The 25,045-nt window shown below is 39.1% G+C and overlaps 1 protein-coding gene across 8 annotated transcripts in view; it reads right to left on the reverse strand.

Annotated features, from left to right (window-relative positions):
* The window catches only part of lama2 (laminin, alpha 2), a 186,107-nt gene that overhangs the window by 81,197 nt on the left and 79,865 nt on the right, over nt 1-25,045 (reverse strand). For all 8 annotated transcript variants that reach the window (XM_058091728.1, XM_058091732.1, XM_058091733.1 and 5 more), the window contains 7 exons: nt 24,642-24,746; nt 20,696-20,907; nt 20,509-20,620; nt 20,210-20,323; nt 14,927-15,054; nt 10,915-11,001; nt 4,997-5,208 (listed from right to left, as the gene is read on the reverse strand). In XM_058091728.1, the coding sequence (XP_057947711.1) occupies nt 4,997-5,208; nt 10,915-11,001; nt 14,927-15,054; nt 20,210-20,323; nt 20,509-20,620; nt 20,696-20,907; nt 24,642-24,746 (970 nt within the window). The remainder of the gene's footprint in view (nt 1-4,996; nt 5,209-10,914; nt 11,002-14,926; nt 15,055-20,209; nt 20,324-20,508; nt 20,621-20,695; nt 20,908-24,641; nt 24,747-25,045) is intronic.

Consider the following 25,045-nt stretch of genomic DNA (forward strand, 5'->3'; position numbering starts at 1 on the left):
TTACACAACACAATTCACAATTCTGCATATCCAATAAGATCCCATAAGGCTTTATTGATCGGTGGAGCATCTACGGAACCTTGCTTAACTGGACGGAAGGAACCGTTATTACATTATTGAATTACTACATATCCGTTCTTATCCTCAGAAGACCTTTCCTCATGTGAAAAATAGTCAAATGGTGATATTATTATTGAACCAACACACACACATACTCATAATGCATTTTCGGGTTACTTTGCCGTAATTAATTCCACTGTGCGTCTACAAGAAATGGCCTTGAATGTGAAGTTTGACATCAAAACAAACAAAAAGTACTGGATTTTTGCAGCATATTGGAAGGCAAATGGACTTGACCCGAACTCCTTGCACCACTCAATAAAATTCATTAAGACTTGGAGCGATAAGGAGAGGCAAAGAGACAGAAGGCGAGAGTTATTGTCTTTTAATAATTCCTGCTGGTCTTTTGTCATTTGCACGGGATCAATAACAACCCTCCATCTTCCAGACCAGAGCAGCCAATCAGCGATGCAGCGGTGCAATACATCAGGCCGATTAATCAATAAGCATTTAGCCGGGTGGAGGGAAAACAGCTACAGAACAATGAACTATCAAACACGCATTAATAGTAAAAAGTCAGAGCGTCTAGCTGCCTTTGTGCTTTATCCGTCTCCTGATTGGACAGACCGTCTATCGCTCTTTGCAGGGTGTGAACTCTCTCCTTCTCTCTCTCTCTTTTGGCCATTCTTCCCCGATTTGCACAGACAAGCGCCTGCACATCTGGATCTGCACCCACGTCTTGGTCTCCCTTTGCACAGGTGGAGTTTGTGTTCTCACTCTTAACGCATCTGGCAACCAGCGGGACGCTCCGACATCACACCTTTACGGATTGCACAGCTGCTGGCTAATATTCCTTATTTCTAAAATCACAAATACTTCAACTTGCTGATATAGTTCATCTTCAAACAGCTAAAATAATGTATAAGGCTAAAAATAACCAATTACCTAAAAATGTCATCCAATACTTCTCTACAAGAGAGGAGAAATATGATCTCAGGGAAGAAGTACATTTGAAACACTTATATGCTAGGACTACGTTATGCTAGCCATAGCATTTCAGTATGTGGAATCAAACTATGGAATGGATTGAGTAAGGAAATCAAACAATGCACAACGATGAGCCAATTCAAGAAACAATACAAGCAGTTGATGTTTGCTAAATACAAGGATGAAGAGTCTTGAACCAGTCATGATGTGCTATATATATCACTATATTGACACTTACTATGGTACCCATTATGGCATTGGATGCTCATATCACCTCCTACTTCGATATGTGAAAAATAAAAATAAAAATAAAAATAAAAATAAAAATAAAAATAAAAATAAAAATAAAAATAAAAATAAAAATAAAAATAAAAATAAAAATAAAAATAAAAATAAAAATAAAAATAAAAATAAAAATAAAAATAAAAATAAAAATAAAAATAAAAATAAAAATAAAAATAAAAATAAATGAGAAAAGCAGGAAGTGAACAAATGTACCAGTTACTGATTGTAAAAGTACCAGATGGAGGGGTAGGATTTAATAAGCTTTGCTTCTTCCTACTCCTTTTGGACATGTGGAACTGTGAACTGATTATGGGATGCACTCAATTGTAATCTGATGCATGTTCAAATGAAATAAAACCATTACCATATTCATATATATATATATATATATATATATATATATATATATATATATATATATATATATCTCACTATATTGACAGTTACTATGGTACCCATTATGTCATTGTACGGTCATATCGCCTCGAACTTCGATATGTGAAAAATAAAAATAACTTAAATGATATTATGAAAGCAGGAAGTGAACAAATGTAACAGTTACTGATTGTAAAAGTACCAGATGGAGGGGTAGGATTTAATAAGCTTTGCTTCTTCCTACTCCTTTTGGACATGTGGAACTGTAACATTCAATTGTAATCTGATGCATGTTCAAATGAAATAAAACCATTTCCATATTCATATATATATACAATACACCGAGCAACACAACACACACACCACAACATGACCAGCACACACTCCTGATGGCGTCATGACTGTTTCAGCGCTCGGATGAAATATATCCGTTTCATAGAAGAGACCCTTTGGCGTGTTTTATGCTTGGATCACTTTTTGTAGTCTCATATGATGAATGCCAGCTCCACTCCACGATGAGCTGAAGCCTATCCCAGCTGACTTTGGGTGAGAAGCAGGGGTGCACCCTGGACCATTTGATTGAGTTTTAAGAGTTGAACTTATCAAATATTTAAACTCAAATGCTTTTTTTCTCCTACATTTAACTACATTTACTCAGAAATTTTAGGACCGGAGGCCCAACTTCCACGCTCATTTTACTTCACCCAAGTCATAAATAAAACAAAGCTCTTCTATATGACAGGAACTTTGGAAAAATGCTGTCAAAGATCCTCTATGATTGGGTTTCTATTATATTCTAAGGCAGTACTACAAAAAAACTGTTAGTTGTGGACTACACTAAATAGATTTGGTCCATGGCCCGCCTTAGATGGGCCCAAACCCATTTTGGTTTGTTAGAAATCTGATTGGTCGCTTGCTGCAAGCTACAATTCCCATTCGGGATGTCCAGTACTGGCATGAAAATGACATATTTATTCATATTGCTATGTTTTTTTTTCTGCTGTTATTGATATTGGATAAATTGGATATGGATATCTGGTCAGGGTGTCTCCCAGACCCCTCCCTGGGGAGGACCCAGGATAGAAGGAAGGAAGTCTGGGCTTCCGTTCTTAGGTCGCTGCCTAAGAACTGAGAATACTTAATGCATCAATTAGGGTTGCTGTCAACTAAAATATACTTATCACTGCCATAATCAGTGCAAAACGCTACAATATTAACACATGTTGCAAAGCAAAGTGTATCGTATTTACCGACAAACAGCAACAGCAGCAAAATCACCGCTTGTTCTCAAACTAATGGCCTTCTGGACACAAGATGTCTTTTAGACTTTGGCAGCATCTATTTTGTTGACAGCGCTCCAAGTGCTAAGTGCAAAAAAATAAAAAATAAATAAAAAAAAATAAACACCCCCGGCCTGGTGATTTTTATTTTTTTTTCCCTCCATCGCGATGATGGGGCTTTCAGGTGGAAATAGTTTTGAAAAACAGCAGGGCTCATTAGTGTCAGTTCCCTCACACGCACCAATCAAAATGTAGAGGCGACATCAACAGCGGGAGGCAGGAAACTGGGCCTGCTTGGCACTGATTGTTCAGTATTATGTTTAAAATGTCCATATAGTGTTTCACAGCTGAGTACACCACCCACAAATCCAAAAAAACATCATTGTATCTTCTTAAAGGGACAGTACTATAGAAATGGAACTGCGATGCTTAGAGGAGTCAGTGTACAGCTTGGACAGTAGCCTATATTTACTGTTCTGTGAAAATACGTCAACACTATGTATCGTTTAAAAAAAACCCATCATTTTCTTCGCTCAATTGACCACAGCTCCCGAGTGCAGACAGCACTCATGCAACCTCAGCCCATTACGCTACCACCATGTGTTGCTAGCTGTTTAGAAAATAACACCTTTGTGTCAATTCATGTTCAGTGAATAGTAGTAAAAATAAACGGTTTCTGAAATATAAGGTGTTTACCAACTTATATATTTATGTTTTGTAGTTATATTTGTGCTATACGTACAGAGTCAGGCAAAATGATCTGACACATTTGTAGGTTAAATAAAAGGCAAATAAAGTAAAAACACTAAAAAGTGTTTTTATTTTCAATGCTATTTTGCTTTGTTTCTTTATAATGCCATTTTTTTTTAGTTTCTTTTTCAGTTGCTGCCATGAATTGGACCGGTGAGCATGGTTCTCTCATTGTGGAAACGTTGATCAAAACAAAGGAATCGGTAACTGCAACACAACGAGCGTTCCGTTTGCAGTTCAATCTTAGTCGATGTGATCCCGTACCAGCTCCAAATACCATCTTGGTATGAGTTACCAACTTCAGAACTACTGGATTTGCATTATATATAATGAAACAGAATGGCATTACCGTATTTCCCGGACTATAAGTCACACTTTTTTTCATAGATTGGCTGTTCCTGCGACTTATACTCCAGAGCGACTTAAAAATGTAAAAAAAAATATTTATGTTACATAAATACTGGACACCTTTTCTGTTCATGTTTATTTTTTGTGTAGCTGAATAACCATTGTGTTAGCATATCTTACACCTATTCAGCCTGTTCTCTATTCTTTTATTGGTAGAACTTGCCTTCCAAGAGGACATAATGTCTGTTTTGGTCAAGTAGTTTGGAAAATAAATTACCTGTAAAAAATGCGACTTATACTCCAGTGCGACTTATAGTCCAGAAAATACAGTACTCGCAAAAAATGCGATTTATGTATGTTTTTTTCTACCTAATTATGCATTTTTGGCCTTGTGCGACTTATACTCCGGAGCAACTTATAGTCCAGAAAACACAGTACTCGCAAAAAATGCGATTTATGTATGTTTTTTTCTACCTAATGATGCATTTTTGGCATTGTGCGACTTATACTCCAGAGCGACTTATAGTCCAGAAAATACGGTACTCGCAAAAAATGCAACTTATACTCCAGTCCGACTTATGTATGTTTTTTTTCTACCTAATTATGCATTTTTTGCCTTGTGCGACTTTTCTCCGGAGCGACTTATAGTCCAGAAAATACAGTATGTAATGAAATGTGAAATCAACAGTACTGTATTGTAAAAGATAAATTAGTTGCTTTAGCATTAGCACGAAAACTTGCTGACTTGCTAACATAACAGCAACAGAGTCCAGAAAATACTATATATGTACTTTTCAAAAAATACTTTTTACTTTATTTGCCTTTTATTTAACCTGCAACTGTGTGGGATAATTTTGCATGACCGAGTACTTTAGCGAGAACATAGTAAAAAAGTACATGTTCAAACTTACCCTGGCAGTTCTTCGCAGTGACGGCATCGCCAAAGTAACCTTTGTCGCAACTGTCGCACGCCACGCCGCCATAACCTTGGCGACAGTGCAGACACTGGCCTGTGATTGGATCACAGCTGCCAGGTGTAGTCAGGTCCAGGTTTCCATGGCAATCACAAGGCTGGCAGGAGCCCCCTGGGACCGTGGGTTGGCCGTGAAAGCCGTTGGCACACCTAGGAGGACGTTCATCATATAAATGGACTTGTAATTTCTACACATTTCGCTTGGTTTAACGGTGAAAGAAACAAATACGTGTTGCTGCAGCGAGTACAAGGACGCACAAGAGCGGTACAAGCGTCAACTAGAACACATTCCCAATATTTCTTCCTCTCGTTATGTTTCATAATTAAAACAAGTCTAAGTGTGCCATGACACAATCCGCTGAAAGGACGCGGCTGAAAGGGGAACTTGAGATGAAATAAGAAAGGACGAGTGATATTGAAAGCAGAGAGGAGCGTGAGAGGAGGACTAGAGGGGAGGAGAAGGGTCTTCAGATTGGAGAGAGAATTGAGTTTGGAGAGAAAAAGGACAAAGAGCGAAGAGGAGTCAAGAGCAGGCAGCCATTATTACCACTGACCCTCAGTGCTACTCAATAGAGCCGCTTTATTAGCTTTTGTATGTGTGGATGTACGTGTGTGTTGCCTTCAGGGGAAAAAAAAAAAAACGTGGGAAATTTGTTTTTGTCTATGTATTATTGTATTCTATTTCATTCTGTTTATTTCAAAATAGGAAGTGAGAATCGTGACTTATATTGAGGAGGAGCGTGCCGACATGCGGTCAGAATCATCTTACCGACCAGGAAGTTGGCAATGATGAGTGAGATTAGGGCAGGGGTCTCAAACACACGGCCCGCGGGCCAAATGTGGCCCGCAGGACACTACTTTTAGGCCCCCGCCTTGATATGAAAGTTTAATGTTAGTGCCGCCCGCGCAAGTTTGATATGGATGCTGTATGGTATCATGTACCCAGGAAAAATTATTACGTTTGATTAATGTTCATGTTAAAGGTTAAATAACTGTTAATAGTTATCCTCCCTATCTGTGTGGAAGTGGTTATTGTTATTATTATATTTATTTATTTATTACTGATTGATTGATTTTCTTTATTCTTGATTTGTTTATTTATTTTTCATCTTATTTTGTGTAGAAAAATAAAAATTAAGATATTTGAGAACAGTGGAATGTTTTATCAGAGCTTTTATTGTAGAAAATCGGAACCAAAGCACTGAAAAAGTTTGTATATTTTTCTGTTTTTAATAAATGCGTTTTTGTTTTTTTTTTGAAAACCTGATGCAGCCCATCCTTGCCCAGACCCTAGCTCCAGTGGCCCCCAGGTAAATTGAGTTTGAGACCCCCGGATTAGGGTCACAGAGTATGTTATGTTCGAGTAAAATAATTTCCTGTCAGGTTTGGAAATAAGGTCAACCTGGTCTTGTGTTTAGGCTTAGAAAAAATGATTACGTTTGATTAATGTTCATGTTAAAGGTTAAATAACTGTTAATAGTTATCCTCCCTATCTGTGTGGAAGTGGTAAGTTTTTGGCTATTTAAGTTTAAAGGAAATAACTTGTAGGCTACCGTTTAGGTCGCTAGCTCTCTAGTTTGCGAGTTAGCATGTGTCTCAAGACCCTGCAGTTGCGCAATATGTTGTAAATTAAAAAAAGTATAAATGTGACTATAGTCGTGTTTTGTCATGTCTACAGGGCTCTAATAATGCTTTGTTCATTTTAATCTGAAAAAAATAATTTGTCTACCCACCAACTATATGTGGTTTCTTAAGTTTTTTTTATTTGCCGTTTTATTGTTATTATTATATTTATTTATTTATTACTGATTGATTGATTTTCTTTATTCTTGATTTGTTTATTTATTTTTCATCTTATTTTGTGTAAAAAAATAAAAAGTAAGATATTTGAGAACAGTGGAATGTTTTATCAGAGCTTTAGTTATATTAAAGTTTATTCATTTTTCTGTTTTTAATAAATGTGTTTTTTTTTTTGTTTTTGTTTTTTTTGGAAAACCTGATGGGTTAAGTAAATTGAGTTTGAGACCCCTGCTTAAAAGCGAAAGCAAGTATTGCAACAACTGCAGTTGCTGCCAAGAGGTCCGCCCTGCCCGCCTCGTCAGTGCACAACAACACACTCCCTGCCTCTCCAGGAGCCTCCACCTCGGCATCCAACATGTCACGGGCTCATGTTAGTGACATAGTAAGACCATGCTGACGTGTACTTTGTTGTATGTTCCATTCATTAACTTATCAGTTTGGTTTGAGTGCCTGCTGCAGTGATGTGACACTACTTAGCGTATTCTATCTACGCTGTGATGTGACACTACTTAGCGTATTCTATCTACGTGCTGCCAACACACCTGCAGTGGAAATATCAACCGAATCAGGTTGCAGTGCAGCATTGGGCAACGCCTCATGGAGACGTTGGCCAACTATAAAAGCAATTACAGCTACTTAAGTGCCCCCACCTGCTATTTAAGAGGTGTTTATTTCTTACAGTGGACAAGGTACCCCGGCAGGCTATTAGAGCAGAAGCCTCTATGTGTGTTTCTAAGGTTACGTTAGCCTGTAACGTTTAGAATAACCATGTCAGCAACAGCACCATCAAAACAGATGACCTTTTAAGAAGCCATCCATTTTTTTTTTGCCCCCAACTTGTGCAATCAAGCTAGCCACCCTGAAAATTTGGATTGTGACCTTTATGGTAAATTAAATCGTAATGGCCCCCAGCAAGTTAGCAAGGACGTTTAGCCATTTTATCTGTCAGTTGACTCTCTTTACAAAGACAGAAGGTGTGCAGGACAACTTCATGTCTTCGTAGCACCGTGATAAAGTACATTTTCTCTTTAATCTCATCTGGAAAGATGAATGATAGTTTGCATTATGTAGAGAAAAGTAAACAGTGCATCTATTTATTCTCCATATTATTATATTATATTATATTATATTATATTATATTATATTATATTATATTATATTATATTATATTATATTATATTATGTTATGTTATGTTATATTATATTATATTATATTATAAATAATAATAATTGTGAAATTGCCAAAAAATTATAATAATGTAAAATATTATATTATATTATTAATAATAATTGTGAAATTGCCAAAAATATATAATAATGTAAAATATTATATTATATTATATTATATTATATTATTAATAATAATTGTGAAATTGCCCAAAAATGTATAATAATGTAAAATATTATATTATATTATAAATAATAATAATTGTGAAATTGCCAAAAAATTTCATTGCCTGGCTCCCACATAATACCAGAGACAAAAGAAGATAAATAATAACAATAACAATATTCATTATTATTATTTAATATTATATAATAATAATAATAATACTTGACTATTAATACATTATATTAATTAATAATCATAAATATTATTATATTATTATAATTTAATAATACTATTTAATAATAATTATTAAATTATTATTATTTATCTTCTTTTGTCTCTGGTATTATACAGGAGCCAGGCAACAACATTTCTTTGGCAATTTCACTGCTGTGTTTTTTTGCAATGACAATAAAGGAAGTCAATCTATCCATCTATCCATCTACCCTTCTATCCATCTACAAATATGCTGAGGTGCCGCAAAGCATGCAGGGAACAGACATAATTCCCTCCCCAGCATGCTTTGCGGCACTTGTTTTGAAATATGTTGTTTATTATTCCCCAGAGTAGTAGTAGTTGTATCTTGTACAGTATATTATGCTGGGATGGATAAATACGTACGATATCCAAAGGTAAACTATGACACATTGTCAACTTTTGTATAAGAATAAGAAAACCTCACCTCATGAGATTGTCATTGACTTTATATACATAGGATTTTAAAGCGATAAAGAAATAAAACATAAAAACTACAGTATAAAAGCACAAAAGGCTTTTTTTTTTGAGAATGTGACCGGCCATGAAAGTACGGTCGGCCTTGATTTGCTTTTCATTGCTTTGTGGAAGAAAAAGATTCATCCTGGCACGTTCTCAAACTCAAGGTTGTTTGCCGTCAATTCTTAACTAACTTCCTGTCGCATAACAGAGACTGCTAGACTCGGACGACATCAAACTATTTTTCAATTTCATTTTTGCGCACACACACGCTTAAATAAAGGGGTAACCTTGGTGATGGCTGGTATTATTCCCATTGAGAAGCGGCTAACCCAACAAGCACATGTATTGCTGTTTATCTTTACATTTTAATCCTTTCACATTAAAAGCCTGTTAATTACATTATTCAAATCATATATTCTTTCACACACTTTCAGCGCCAGTCCATATTTGTCAGTGCGGGATGATGCCACTCGTGCCGGTAAAAGTGTGGAGCGACACCGAGTCAGTTTGTCTGGCCCCACGGCTGATGCCGTTTATAAAAAGACTAAAAGGCAGACTTAGAGATTCTGCTGCGAACAGCACGGCCAGGCATGCCGACTATGCAGGCCAGCCGGCTCGGGGGGGCAGGAGAGTCGGGGGAGGGCGCCCGTGGGTCCACTAGAGCCCCACCCTTTTTAAATGGCAACATAGCAACAGAATATGTTGCCAAATAGAAATGTCATTTGTAACAATGCTGTTACACAAATAGAAATAAATCACATGGGAATCTGTTCTTCATTATTTGAACAGCAGTTTTATGAATTAGTTATGAATATGGATGGTACCGAAACTTGGTTCTGGAATCAGCAGTCGGAAGTGTAAACAGACCAAAGCTGATATTGTGAAAGTAGCGGAAGAGTTTTGGTGCTAGTTTTTCTGCTAGTGTTGGTGTCATATTTATAATTTTATGTTTTATTACACGGGCGGCACGGCAGACGAGTGGTTAGCGCGCAGACCTCACAGCTAGGAGACCAGGGTTCAATTCCACCCATCTCTGTGTAGAGTTTGCATGTTCTCCCCGTGCATGCGTGGGTTTTCTCCGGGTACTCCGGTTTCCTCCCACATTCCAAAAACATGCTAGGTTAATTGGCCACTCCAAATTGTCCATAGGTATGAATGTGAGTGTGAATGGTTGTTTGTCTATATGTGCCCTGTGATTGGCTGGCCACCAGTCCAGGGTGTACCCCGCCTCTCGCCCAAAGACAGCTGGGATAGGCTCCAGCACCCCCCGCGACCCTCGTGAGAAAAAAGCGGTAGAAAATGAATGAATGAATGTTTTATTACTAAGCAGGACAGTGGATTAGCGTGGTTAACGTGTTTGCCACGCAGTCACAACATCAGGAAGACCTGGGTTCGAATCTATGTGCGGAGTTTACATGTTTTCCCGTGAGCATGTGTCTTTTCTCCGGATTCTCGCTCGATCTTTGTGAGGATGTCTTGCAAAGTGTATTTTTTAATTTTTTTTTTTAATTTTTAATAACACCAAAGCTGACAAAGTAATGGCAGGGAAGGATTACAGAAGCTGTCCAATTAGGAGAACTTCAGCTTCTTAAAAGAGAAACAGACGATGAACTAGCCAGCTATTAGCGGATTAAGAAAGGATTTTTCCGAACTGTGAAGCTATAAATATCCGGCATATTAAGTCTTTAAGCATATCATATATAATAAAGCTACAAAAGATGCATATTAGAGGCATCATTTAACTATAAGAGCCAATATTGTATTTATTTCTATTATTTTACATTATATATTGTATTATATATTTTTTGTATTATTATTGTTTGTATAATTATGATTGGGTTTTTTGTATTATATATTATATATAATATTATATTTTATATATTATTTATTTCTATTATATTTAAGGTAACAAAACAATGAGAAACAGGCAGCATATTAAGCACAATAATAAACATGTTTAATTAATATGACTCTGATAGTGTTTGATTGCACAGGTGTACCCCACCTACCTGTCACATCGTGGTCCTGCGTATCCGGACTGACAACGGTCACACAGCAGCCCCCCCTCCTCGCTGAGGCGGCACGTCGGACTGAAACTTTTATGGTTGTCGGGACGATGAAGTTTTTGTTGAAGTTGCAGATCGATTCCGTGACGTTGTCCCACAGCAAAAAGAGGGCCGAGGTGGAAGAGGATGAGAAGAAGAGAACAAAAAAGGGTTAAGGCCATTGTGGGTCTCCTTGTGCGCACCCCCGCCGTGTCCCTACTTTTACGTTTGAAATCCTCACATTCACACACTGAAATTGCTGCACTCTTTGATTTTAAAACGCTCTTCCTGCCCTCAAAATGTACCCTAAATGACTAAAAGACCCCGGGAGTGAGACACATGGCGAGGGAGTGACACCCACCCACTTCCATAAACTATAGATAGTTCTGCTGGCTCAGGTTCCGAGCCCAGACTGGCTCACTTGCTGACTGGCTGACAGACTGCCTGAATGTGAGCTGGCTCAATGTGGAAGTTTGAGACGCCCACATTAGCACCAAGTACATGAAATCAGAAAAATATACACTAGTAAAAATATAAACTAGTAGTAAACATTTGGATACACCAGCTATTGTCCAAACCAGGGCTTCCCAAACTTTACCAACTCAGGGCCCACTGGAAAATCGAAAAAATGTCTGCGCCAACTTTGTCCTATAAACAGTACATAGACGAAATGCTACGTTCTCAGAGCACCTAACTTATTTTTGTTATTATTGATAATAATAATAATGATAATATAATTATTAAATAATAATATTATTAATATTAATATAATAATAATAATAATAATAATGCCCTATAAAGAGTACATAGACGAAATGCTAAGTTCTCAGAGCACCTAACTTATTTTTTTATTATTGATAATAAAATAATAAAACTAATAATAATATAATTATTATATAATAATATCAATATTATTAATAATAATATAATATAATAATATATAATAATATAATAATAATAATAATAACAATAACAATAACAATAACAATAATAATAATAATAATAATAATAATAATAATAATGCCCGCTGGCATGATGACCAGAGAGCTACTTTCCAATCATAAACTATACAAGGTTCCTAAAATATTGTGACAGGTCAATAGGTTTTTACTTGGGCCTATAAATACATATTTTTTAAATCGTGCAATAAATATTTTACAGTGATAAAAAAATAAAATATATATATTATATATTATATATATATATATATATATATATATATATATATATATATATATATATATATATATATATATATAATAAAATAATTTTAAAAATATTTGCAAAAATGAATCATGTTTTTTTATGACCTCTCATGGCCCATCTGCAGTACCACCAGGGCCCACCAGGGGGTCGCGGCCCACACTTTGGGAATCCCTGGTCCAAACCTTTGACCGGGACAATATAGAAATAATAATAAGCAGGCAAGGAAGAACATCCAATAGAAACATGCAACACACAGCTGCAGATATCTGCTGGATAAGAGATCCAGCGTCTGTGCCAATGTTGTCTTTCAAACTGTCCCTTTAAATGTAACATATCTGAGAGGCAGCCAAACCACCAGTTGAGAGCCACTGGTTTAAGGTATTGTTGCTATAGTTCCTACTGCATTGCAAACGACAACCACAATACTAAGCATTTATTCATAATGAAAGCATGAATAGCTTTTTAAGGGCAACCTCTTTTCCCAACTCTCCTATCAGTGTTTAATAGTCAATGTGTGACTGTATTATGCTCATAATGTAATGGGTGACTAAAATAGAAAATCACATGACAAGCCATGAAGGATGGAAAAATTAATTACAAAAGAAACATGACGTGAAAAAAAAGTGGCATCAGAATTGATTCTAATTACTAGACGAAAGATGGCAAGATGGAGTAATTGACAGAAAGGTGATGCTTAGCATGTCGGTAATTGAGCCCGTGTGTAAATGAAACACAGCCGCATAGAAATACTAAATGGATTTATATTGACTGTCTTCAATTCACAACACTGCTCCCTGTGTGAGACATCTCATGTTAATAAGATCTTTGACATCGGAGCTAAGCGAGCCGGGCTAGCCGCTTGAGTGACAGCTTTCATTGGACATCGGGCGAGGGAATAGAGGGCTATTTTTACGGGGCATGGAGGGCTAGCACCTCCAGGCTATTATTACTGCAGGGAGGGGGGTTAACAGGAAGCTGCGAAAGAGAGATGTGTCTCTCTTTAGCTGCAAGAGGACGCATCCCAACTGCATCATGAAAATTCTCAGCTGCTGCTGCCCGTGCATGGAAGCGTGCGTGCATCTGAGCTCTAAATGTACATGAAATGTTCCATTTTAATGTACAAACCTTATTAATATTATTAATAATACAACTAACTCTGCATAGCGTCATGTTCACAGGTGGTTCCTCAGGTGTGGGCTGGTATGAAAACTCAAATATCTACAGTAGCGAGTGAAGCGTACCACAAAACTCAATTCATTCATTTTCTATCGCTTATCCTCACGGTGGGTGCTGGAGCCTATCCCAGCTGTCTTGGGGCGAGATTAACCTAGCATGTTTTTGGAATGTGGGAGGAAACCGGAGTAACCGGAGAAAACCCACGCATGCACGGGGAGAACATGCAAACTCCACACAGAGTTGGCCGAGGGTGGAATTGAACTTGGATCTCCTAGCTGTCAGGTCTGCGCGTAACCACTAGACCGCCGTGCAGCCCTTAATCACATATTGTATATTTAAATTAATTACGAAACAATTTGCAATCGCGGGCATATTTCAGACATAGTTGCAAATTATGATTAATCATGATTAATTTAAACCATGATTAATTTGATTAAAAAATTTAAAATCGAACCCAGGTCTCACGCTGTGAGGCCTGGGGGCTAACCACTTTTCCCGCCATGCAGCCCAAAACAAAATTTACACAGGTAAAAGCTAAAACACAGGCAAACACGTGTGAATGCCCCACCTAAATAAATGCCCCCCCCCCCCCCCCCCAATTCAACATTTTAGGAGTGAAAACTCGACCACAAAAAGCACAGGACAGATTACGCTCGGCTATGTTAAACCTCTCAAGCATTCTCTCCTCCCTCTTTGACGGAGGCGTGGGTGCGCCTGGCGCTGCGCATGGTCTACAAAATTAGAGCCCAAAAAATGAAAATGAGACATAATTTCGCCGAAAAATAAATCACACGAAAATCAGGCCGTCTAAGATTCCATTGTATCTATTTTGTGGTCGCAATTTTAATATTTTGATATTTCATTATTTGTATGCATGTCTTGTTCCTGATTTACACCCTTTATACATGATTTTATGTGTATTTATTATTTATTAAAGACGGCAAGTGCTATTAAAAGAATACTTAAGTGTCAAGTGGCTTGCGACTTCATGACCGTGGGAAAATGCGGGTGCCAGGGTGAGACCACATGAGAAACTAATGAAGCTGAATAAGGATTTTCATGACTTTAATGAAGTGGAGAGGTGCAGCAGCTTGATAAAAATGAAGAAAATTATATTTTTATGTCAAACAAAGTGTCAAAACATATGTCCAGGAACGCTTGGCATAGATTAGAGGAAAGGTTTTTTTGACCTTTAACAGGTGAGGATATGGATTTCATCAAAACATTTTTCATTCAACATCTGCCATTTGAGCCTAGGAGAGACGAGGCGGCATACCAGAAAGGTTTTAACTTCTTAATGAGCCCCCCCCCCAGCAGCTGTGTCAGGTTTTTTGGCAGAGTTCTTTGTGATCCACCAACAGTGATGACATTTACACCAACTGCTGCCGTGATATTTTGTGCGCTGCCACCAGGAAGTGGCTGCCGCTGCTGTGATGCCTTTACAAAAGTGGGAAAAAGCGGCGAGGGGAAGAGGGTGACGACAGAGCGGTGGAAGAAGCAATTGAGTGCGGTGGAGGTCAGGAGGGTCAGCGGGGATAGATGGAGTGGCTTGGTGACAATGTTTACAATTAGCCCCGGTGTCTTGATAACTTACTTGTTACCGGGCAGACTGAGCGGGCAAGCGCAAGCCTGACAATCCGTGGCTGACCCACGGGTGGCGTTGCCGTAGTAACCAGGTAGGCAGGCGTCACAGTGGGGGCCTGTGGTGTGGTGGGAGCAGTCCTGGAAGACACAGACGGCTTGTTTTAGTACCGAGAAAAAAAAAATCTAAATAATTGATTTTAAAAAAGGCTTGAAAATGTCAGAGCTTTTCTTCGAGTCACTCACACACGTTAGTACATACTGCACTGCATTGCACTGCTATTGTATTGCAATCTACAGTCTAAATCAGGGGTCTCAAACTCAATTTACCTGGGGGCCACCGGAGCTAGGTTCTGGGTGAAGCCGGGCCGCATCGGGTTTAAAAAAAAAACAAACCAAAACGCATTTATTAAAAACTGGAAAAAAAAATCAATAAAAAAAACTATCTTCAATGCTTTTGCTTCTGCTATACCCTACACTTTTTCAGTACTTTGGTTCCGGTTTTCCACACCAAAATATCTGATAAAACATTCCACTGTTCTCAAATATTTTAATTTTTATTTTTCTATACACAAAATAAGATTAAAAAAAAAGAATAAAGACAATAAATCAATCAATCAGTAACAAATAAGTAAAATAATAATAAAACAGCAAATAAGAAAAACGTAAGAAACCACATACAGTTGGTAGAGAAATGATTTTTTTTCAGATTCAAATGTACAGTATAAACAGTTATTTAATCTTTAACATGAACATTAATGAAAATTAATAATTTGACCCAATTAGCAAGTTAGCATCGTACTCAGTTCCATCTGGGAGCAGCGTGGTAACTTTAACAACATGTTTGATGAGATGCTTTATCTTGACGTGTATTTTCCCTTTTATTCCAAATCATTTCCTGCATTTATTTGTACCCAGCGTCATAAGCCTTTAGCTTCATTGCTAATCCAAAGCAAAACAGGGCGGGGTAACAGGGTAGGGGAACAGTATGGGCGGGGCAAAATCATGTTAATTGTGTCCGGTGTGCACACAACTTTAAGCTGTCATTTCAACATTCAACTTTGGTATCAAGGTGGGGGCCTCAAACTAGTGTCTCGCGGGCCGCATTTGGCCCGCGGGCCGCAAGTTTGAGACCCCTGGTCTATATAATAGTGTTGGACCAGCCAGGACACTGTTTATGTTGTCTTTAACACATACATATTAAATGAGACCTATTATACTCATTTATGGTACACAGAAAGCTTTCTAGATTTTCCAGAATCTGTACCTATTTCCTTGGATTTCCAAAATGGTCTGTTTTAATTTATTCCACCCATGGTAGTGCCCACTGTGCTGTGATTAGGCCATATAAGGAAGTCACCGACTGGGTGGAGCCGTTGACTTCTCACAAGGCTCGCTGTGACATCACAGGAAGCAGGGGTTAGGAAAACTCTCTGAAACCGAGCGTTCGGCGCTCGTTTCCATTAAACTTTGGTATCAAGGTAGGGGCCTCAAACTCGCGGCCCGCTAGTTTGAGACCCCTGGTCTAAATCCTACAACTGAATTCTGTTTTTACATGAAACTATGACAAGGTCGACAGCAAAAGGATAAACAAACCCAGGGAGTTGAAGGTTAATGAAGTGGTACGGGATGAACATCAGATCGTATTCTGTTACCATAGCAACCAAGCACTTACAAGCTCAAAGAGATGAGCCGGAACTTTGTAACCGATGTACTTCATAAACCAGAAACAAGTCAAGCCCGGCGCTGATTCTACATAGTAACTGGTTAATCATAGACATAGTAATACTAGTTTCTACTACATAGAGGTGTGTTTGTGTGTTGTGTGTATTGTGAGTAATATTCCAATGTACTTCCTCCTGAAATCAAATATCTCTTTCGCTGCTGCGTTAACCTACAGAGCCGCAGGAATATCCAGTCACTCAGCTCCGTGCGTCTATCGCTCTGCCGATCACCGCTTATGAATATGGAAACACGTACATCTCTGTGAGTGTGAGTGATTAACTGTCAACATGTCTTTCTCACGGGGGGGTTTGTGAGCGAGTAAAAAAAAAATAGAAAGCACCCACCAGTGTGCCCCTGTGTGGTCTGTGCTACTACACAACACGCTTTGCTAGTGGATGTAGTGGATTCTCACATGTGCATCCTAGTTCTAATACCAATTGTATGGGTTGCTGGAGTCTACCCCAGCTGTCTTCGGGTGAGAGCCGGGGTTACACCCTGGACTGGTGGCCAGCCAATCACAGGGCACATATAGACAAACAACCATTCACACTCACATTCATACCTATGGACAATTTGGAGTCGCTAATTAACCTAGCATGTTTTTGGAAAAACATTTTTGGAACTCCACACAGAGATGGAATTGAACTCGGGTCTCCTAGCTGTGTGCCCTGCGCGATAACCACTCATCCAGATATGCAGATATGGCTACTATCTTGAGTAATACATGTGTAAAGGTGACTATAGGGATGTTATTTAATGGCTAGAGAGATCTAATAACTTATTTAGAAGGTTGTAAACAGGTTTTCTATGCTCTATGACAATATTCAACTTATATATAAGGAATCCTACTTCTCAAAAATTGGAGTGACCAATTAACCTAGCATGTTTTTGGAATGTGGGAGGAAACCGGAGTACCCGGAGAAAACCCACGCATGCACAGGGATAACATGCAAACTCCACACAGAGATGGCCGAGGGTGGAATTGAACTCAGGTGAATGGAATATTTTCATAGAAAAATACACCACCTTGTAAATACAGTTTTAATACTATTGGAGCCCTCGTGATAAAATAACACCCCTATAGTCACCGTTATACTTGTATTACCCAACATAGTAGACACAATAAGAGAAAATAAGTTGTTTTTTTTTTATTCCGAGCTTCTTGCTGTGGCTAATGTAACTTTACTGACACCTAGTGACCAATTTGAAATAGTACATGTCAACATGTCTTTCAATGCGTTCAATTCTTTCTTTATGCTTGAAAATACATAATTTATAGAGAGAAACAAATTATACCAACATATCTTATTTTTATGCAAAATCTGCATATAATATCATTCAGACGGGGGTACACATCACAGGGCACATATAGACAAACAACCATTCACACTCACATTCATACCTATGGACAATTTGGGGTCGCCAATTAACCTAGCATGTTTTTGGAATGTGGGAGGAAACCGGAGTACCCGGAGAAAACCCACGCATACACGGGGAGAACATGCAAACTCTACACAGAGGGTGGAATTGAACTCCGGTGTCCCAGCTGTGAGGTCTGCTCGCTAACCACTAGACCACCGTGCAGCCCCAATAGTATCAATTTCCATCGATTTTTTTTCCTACAAATACTGTGATGAAGTGAATTGTGACTGACTAATCGACCGATATGCGAACGCTATCCACAGTATCTGACAATCATTCATGGGAAGATCAATAACTCCCACAGGCTGACAGTTCACAACATGAATAACAATGTCAGACATCATGAAAGATCGCGTGGATATTTGATATTTGGTTAATGGTGCGGAGTACCAGCACCGTCAAATCAATATTCAATATTCAGTCTAAAAAAAAAATATATTACATTGTGGCTGGAAACTAATACTGTCCCATTTTATGAGTTCCGGACAATTTTTCCAAGAAATCCACAAACCAAGTCGGTGGATGAAGTACAGTGAAGAAAATAAGTATTTGAACACCCTGCTATTTTGCTATTTCTCCCACTTAGAAATCATGGAGGGGTCTGAAATTTTCATCGTAGGTGCATGTCCACTGTGAGAGAGATAAACTAAAAAGAAAAATCCAGAAATCACAATGCATGATTTTTTAACAATTTATTTGTGTGATACAGCTGCAAATAAGTATTTGAACACCTGAGAAAATGAATGTTAATATTTGGTACAGTAGCCTTTGTTTGCTATTACAGAGGTCAAACGTTTCCTGTAGTTTTTCACCAGGTTTGCACATACTGCAGGAGGGATCTTGGCCCACTCCTCCACACAGATCTTCTCTAGATCAGTCAGGTTTCTGGGCTGTCGCTGAGAAACACGGAGTTTGAGCTCCCTCCAAAGATTTTCGATTGGGTTCAGGTCTGGAGACTGGCTGGGCCATGCTAGAACCTTGATATGCTTCTTACGGAGCCACTCCTTGGTTTTCCTGGCTGTGTGCTTCGGGTCGTTGTCGTGTTGGAAGACCCAGCCACGACCCATCTTCAATGCTCTGACAGAGGGAAGGAGGTTGTTCCCCAAAATCTCACAATACACGGCCCCAGTCATCCTCTCTTTAATGCAGTGCACTCGTCCTGTCCCATGTGCAGAAAAACACCCCCAAAGCATGATGCTACCACCCCCATGCTTCACAGTAGGGATGGTGTTCTTCGGATTGTACTCTTCATTCTTCTTCCTCCAAACACGCTTATTGGAATTATGACCAAAAAGTTCTATTTTGGTCTCATCTGACCATAAAACTTTCTCCCATGACTCCTCTGTATCATCCAAATGGTCATATGCAAACTTAAGACGGGCCTTGACATGTGCTGGTTTAAGCAGGGGAACCTTTCGTGCCATGCATGATTTCACATCATGACGTCTTAGTGTATTACCTACAGTAACCTTGGAAACGGTGGTCCCAGCTCTTTTCAGGTCATTGACCAAGTCCTGTCGTGTAGTTCTGGGCTGATTCCTCACCTTTCTTAGAATCATTGAGACCCCACGAGGTGATATCTTGCATGGGGCTCCACTCCGATTGAGATTGACCGTCATGTTTAGCTTCTTCCATTTTCTAATGATAGCTCCAACAGTGGACCTTTTTTCACCAAGCTGCTTGGTAATTGCTCCGTAGCCCTTTCCAGCCTTGTGGAGGTGTACAATTTTGTCTCTGGTGTCTTTGGACAGCTCTTTGGTCTTCGCCATGTTACAAGTTAAAGTCTTACTGATTGTATGGGGTGGACAGGTGTCTTTATGCAGCTAACGACCTCAAACAGGTGCATCTGATTCAGGATGATACATGGAGTGCAGGTGGACTTCTAATGGGCAGACTAACAGGTCTTTCAGGGTCAGAATTCTAGATGATACACAGGTGTTCAAATACTTATTTGCAGCTGTATCACACAAATAAATTGTTAAAAAATCATGCATTGTGATTTCTGGATTTTTCTTTTTAGTTTATCTCTCTCACAGTGGACATGCACCTACGATGAAAATTTCAGACCCCTCCATGATTTCTAAGTGGGAGAAATAGCAAAATAGCAGGGTGTTCAAATACTTATTTTCTTCACTGTATATAAGCTTACCAGGCAGTGACCTGTGATCTGGTGGCATTGTGTAGCGTGTCCATGACAACGACACATTTCACACACACCGTCGTGCAGATGACCATCCACTCTTCGGAATCCAGAAACACAAGTCTAGAAACCACAGGAAGAGATGTGTTTTTACCAAAATGATGCCACCACAAAGCGGAGGATGGGAAGTATCCATCCATCTATCTTCTTCTGAGCCTAAGCAGGGAAGCCCGGACTTACCACGTGTCCTGACTCTCTTTGTTTGGTAATGTACAATGCATATATGTACTTTATGTGTATATATTTACCTCACAGGAAGTCCCGGCATAACCAGGAGGACACGAGCACACCTCGACAGCCGATGCTATCTGCTCACCTTTGGCAAAAGGATGACCGACCTGCATCGAGAACATGTGGAGTCTACACACACAAAGTTTAGAACATCGGTGTAGGATAATTTAACAGTAGAATAAGAATTTCTGATATTGGTCCTACCGGTACACGGCACTGGGTTCCGTACTGTACGAGGCCCTGACCATGAGTCGAGTTATATTTGCCAACACGGTCAGGAAGTCCCTCCGACTGATTGGCTGAACAGTCTCAGACAGCAAGAAGTTCTCAGGAAGGAGAGCGATGCGATTGGTGCTCGGCGAGGACGGGTACACGGGTTGGCCGTACCGTCTGTCCATCATCCTGATCCCGCCACCCTTATCGGACGCAGGAACGTCATTTTTTTTTTTTATTTAAAGACCAACATGCAGTGAAGGTAACATGTTTAGAAAAAAAAGAGTTGCAGATTCTGTCAATAAACAATGAAGTGAGCCCAGCCTGGGTATTGGACCACCGCTTGTTGAGAACAGATCGATGGCGTGTAGTGGTTAACGCAGAGTGACAACTGCTGATGGAGAGGGAGCATGAGAGCCCACCGTGCCAATAAGCCATTAAATAAAAACTAATTGAGAGAGGAGATGGATGGAGAGCTCTGAGATGGAGAAGTCGTGTGGTTCCATACTTATACAGTCCGCTCCAAGTACTGCATACTGTACAAATCCAAATACGGAAGGTTGCTCTGGAAAAACATATACATGAATTCCAATATTGACCATCGCTAGTTCATTTTTTCTTTACTGATGATTTGTTTGGCTGCACGGCGGTCGAGTGGTTAGCGCACAGACCTCACAGTTAGGAGACCTGAGACCCCGTGCATGCGTGGGTTTAGAAGTTGCTAATAAACAGTAATGTATCTTTTTAAAATGTCCACCGCATGTGTTGGATTCCAAATCCAATCCGGAATTAGAGACTGGACAGTCGCAGTTTTCTCAAGACGTCCCTCAATGATCAGGTAGCTTTAGCATTTTAGCATTTTCTACAGCATCAGTAACGTAATTAGGAGTCGTAATTAGGAGTTGTAAACAAAGGTTGCATTTCTGGGCTGCACGGTGTTCCAGTGGTTAGTGCACAGGCCTCACAGCTAGGAGACCCAAGTTCAATTCCATCTCTGTGTGGACTCCGGTTTCCTCCCACATTCCAAAAACATGCTAGGTTAATTGGCGACTCCAAATTGTCCATAGGTATGAATGTGAGTGTGAATGGTTGTTTGTCTATATGTGCCCTGTGATTGGCTGGCCACCAGTCCAGGGTGTACCCCGCCTCTCGCCCAAAGACAGCTGGGATAGGCTCCAGCACCCCCTGCGATCCTCGTGAGGATAAGCGGTAGAAAATGAATGAATGAATGAAGTCCTATGTAGTATTCTGGTCCCCAGGCATGAGTAATACACTGAAGATACCTTAGATCAGGGGTCTCAAACTCAATTTACTTGGGGGCCACTGGAGCTAGGGTCTGGGTGAGACTGGGCCGCATCAGGTTTTCCAACCAAAAAAAAAAAAAACGCATTTATTAAAAACAAAAAAATTTAAAAAACTTCGCTTTGGTTCCAATTTTCTACAATAAAAGCTCTGATAAAACATTCCACTGTTCTCAAATTTCTTATTTTTTATTTTTCTGCACAAAATAAGATGAAAAATAAATAAACAAATCAAGAATAAAGAAAATCAATCAATCAGTAATAAATAAATATAATAATAATAATAAAACAGCAAATAATAAAAACTTAAGAAACCACATATAGTTGGTGGGTAGACAAATTATTTTTTTCAGATTAAAATGAACAAAGCATTATTAGAGCCCTGTAGACATGACAAAACACGACTATAGTCACATTTATACTCTTTTTATTTACAACATATTGCGCAACTGCAGGGTCTTGAGACACATGCTAACTCGCAAACTAGAGAGCTAGCGACCTAAACGGTAGCCTTCAAGTTATTTCCTTTAAACTTAAATAGCCAAAAACTTACCACTTCCACACGGATAGGGAGGATAACTATTAACAGTTATTTAACCTTTAACATGAACATTAATCAAACGTAATCATTTTTTCTGGGTACATGATACCATACAGCATCCGTATCAAACTTGCGGGGGCCGCACTAACATTAAACTTTCATATCAAGGCGGGGGCCTCAAACTAGTGTCCAGCGGGCCACATTTGGCCCACGGGCCGCGTGTTTGAGACCGCTGCCTTAGATTACCATCACGCTGCATAGAGACAAGGTTCTACCCCCATTCCATGTGGAAGTGGCACATTTTTGGCTTCTTACTTTGTCTTTCTTCCCCACTCTGTTTGACTCATTATCTTAAGAACAAATAAAGTGGAGGCTAACGAGTTAGCTACATAGCTTGCTATATGCTTTGAGTGGCAGCCATCTTATGTCCCTACGCTTTAGTGTTGCGCAATGTGTTGTAAACAAAGTGTAAAAGGAGTGTAAAGGTGACTATAGGGGTGCTATTTCATGTCTACATTTGTTTTTAACATTTAGAGGCATATTATAGGGTTTATAGACATTTTTATTAAGGATGTCCGATAATTATCAATGCCGATATCATTCTAAAAATGCAATATCAGTATCAGATTTTTCCTGATCATGAAAACCAATATTGCACATATCAGTATCGGAAATTTAGAGTTGGACAATATCACCATATTGTTTTTTTTAACAAAAAAGCCAACATGCAAACTCCACATAGAGATGGCCGAGGGTGGAATTGAACTCGGGTTTCCTAGCCCTCCATACTATCTTCCAAGAAAAAAAAACAACAAATGTGAATGGATGGTGAGCAAAAAAAAAAAGAGTGCAACCAAACCGATATGATGGTCAAGTCATTACTGATAGTCGTCGTGCTTCATTCTTGTTGGTTGCCGTCAAACAAAACAAACAAAAAAAACAAAGAAAAAGGCATCAGGATGCTGAAAGAGAGACGGTGACGTGCGAGCGAGCAGCTTGACAGCATGTAGGTGGTTCGTTATTGTCATCGTTTGTAGCGCCTTTCTGTTGACAACAAGACCGACAACTTGTCCTCCTCCTTTTCTCCTCCTCCTCCTCCTCCTCCTCCTCTTCCCAGTCTGTCACTCTCATTGACACGTCTTTAAATAACGTCAGCTGATTGCTGCCTTCTTTCCTTTTATTCTTCCATCCTTAATTATCCAATTAAGCGGAGTCTTTCCCATCACCTGACTTATTTACTTCTGTCTGTCAACCTTTTGTTTCTTTTCTATTGTCTTTGTCCGTTTTAATAACGTTAGAATCATAATCCTTCCAATTGTTTAGTTTCTTTTTTGTGTTGATATGTACACACAGTTTTTGTCATTTTTAATCCCATCATCACTAAGGAAGACCATCAAAATCTGCTTATACGTAGATGACACACACACACACGCTATTTACTGACATGAGTTATGTAAACAATTATGTAAACAATTAGACTGTCGTTACGCAGTACATCATATCACTGGGTCTTATTTTTGTTGCTTTAAGTCCACCAATCAACTGCCAACTGCATCTCTATATCCGAGGGTGTAGGCTTCAGTTTTGGCGTTTGATTGGCGCAAAGGTTGATGGGAGTTATGAAATAAGGCTGTAGAATGGATTACCCAGGAGCAGAAGCTACAATAACATTTTACTATTATTGTAATATCCCAGGGCGGCACGGCGGTTGAGTGGTTAGCGCGCAGACCTCACAGCTAAGAGACCAGGGTTCAATTCCACCCTAGGCCATCTTTGTGTGGAGTTTGCATGTTCTCCCCGTGCATGCGTGGGTTTTCTCCGGGTACTCCGGTTTCCTCCCACATTCCAAAAACATGCTAGGTTAATTAGCGACTCCAAATTGTCCATAGGTATGAATGTGAGTGTGAATGGTTGTTTGTCTATATGTGCCCTGTGATTGGCTGGCCACCAGTCCAGGACAGCTGGGATAGGCTCCAGCACCCCTGCGACCCTCGTGAGGAAAAGCGGTAGAAAATGAATGAATGAATGAATGAATGTAATATCCCATGCAAATTGATTCTTTAAAAAAAAAAAAGGAGGCCCTGTAAAAACATACCTCAACGATAAGATCGGGTTCTGAGGTGACTCTGATAGGCATCTCTTCCTGCTGCTCTGTAATGTACGACACTGTGTAGACCACGCCCCCTCCATAGGCAGACAGCTGAAAGAAGACAGTCAGATCGTCACTTTTTGTTTTTTAAATCACAAAAAAAAAATTGGTATTTCACAGTTTAACCGAATGACTTAATAACAAAAATGTGATTGAATGCTTAAAAAATGTAGTTGATATACTTAATCTTCAAACAGCTAAAATAATGCATAAGGCTAAAAATAACCAATTACCTAAAAACGTCATCCAATACTTCTCTACAAGAGAGGAGAAATATGATCTCAGGGAAGAAGTACATTTGAAACACTTATATGCTAGGACTACGTTAAAAAGCCATAGCATTTCAGTAT

Source organism: Doryrhamphus excisus, chromosome 1, assembly GCF_030265055.1.
Source record: "Doryrhamphus excisus isolate RoL2022-K1 chromosome 1, RoL_Dexc_1.0, whole genome shotgun sequence".
Lineage (NCBI taxonomy): Eukaryota > Metazoa > Chordata > Actinopteri > Syngnathiformes > Syngnathidae > Doryrhamphus > Doryrhamphus excisus.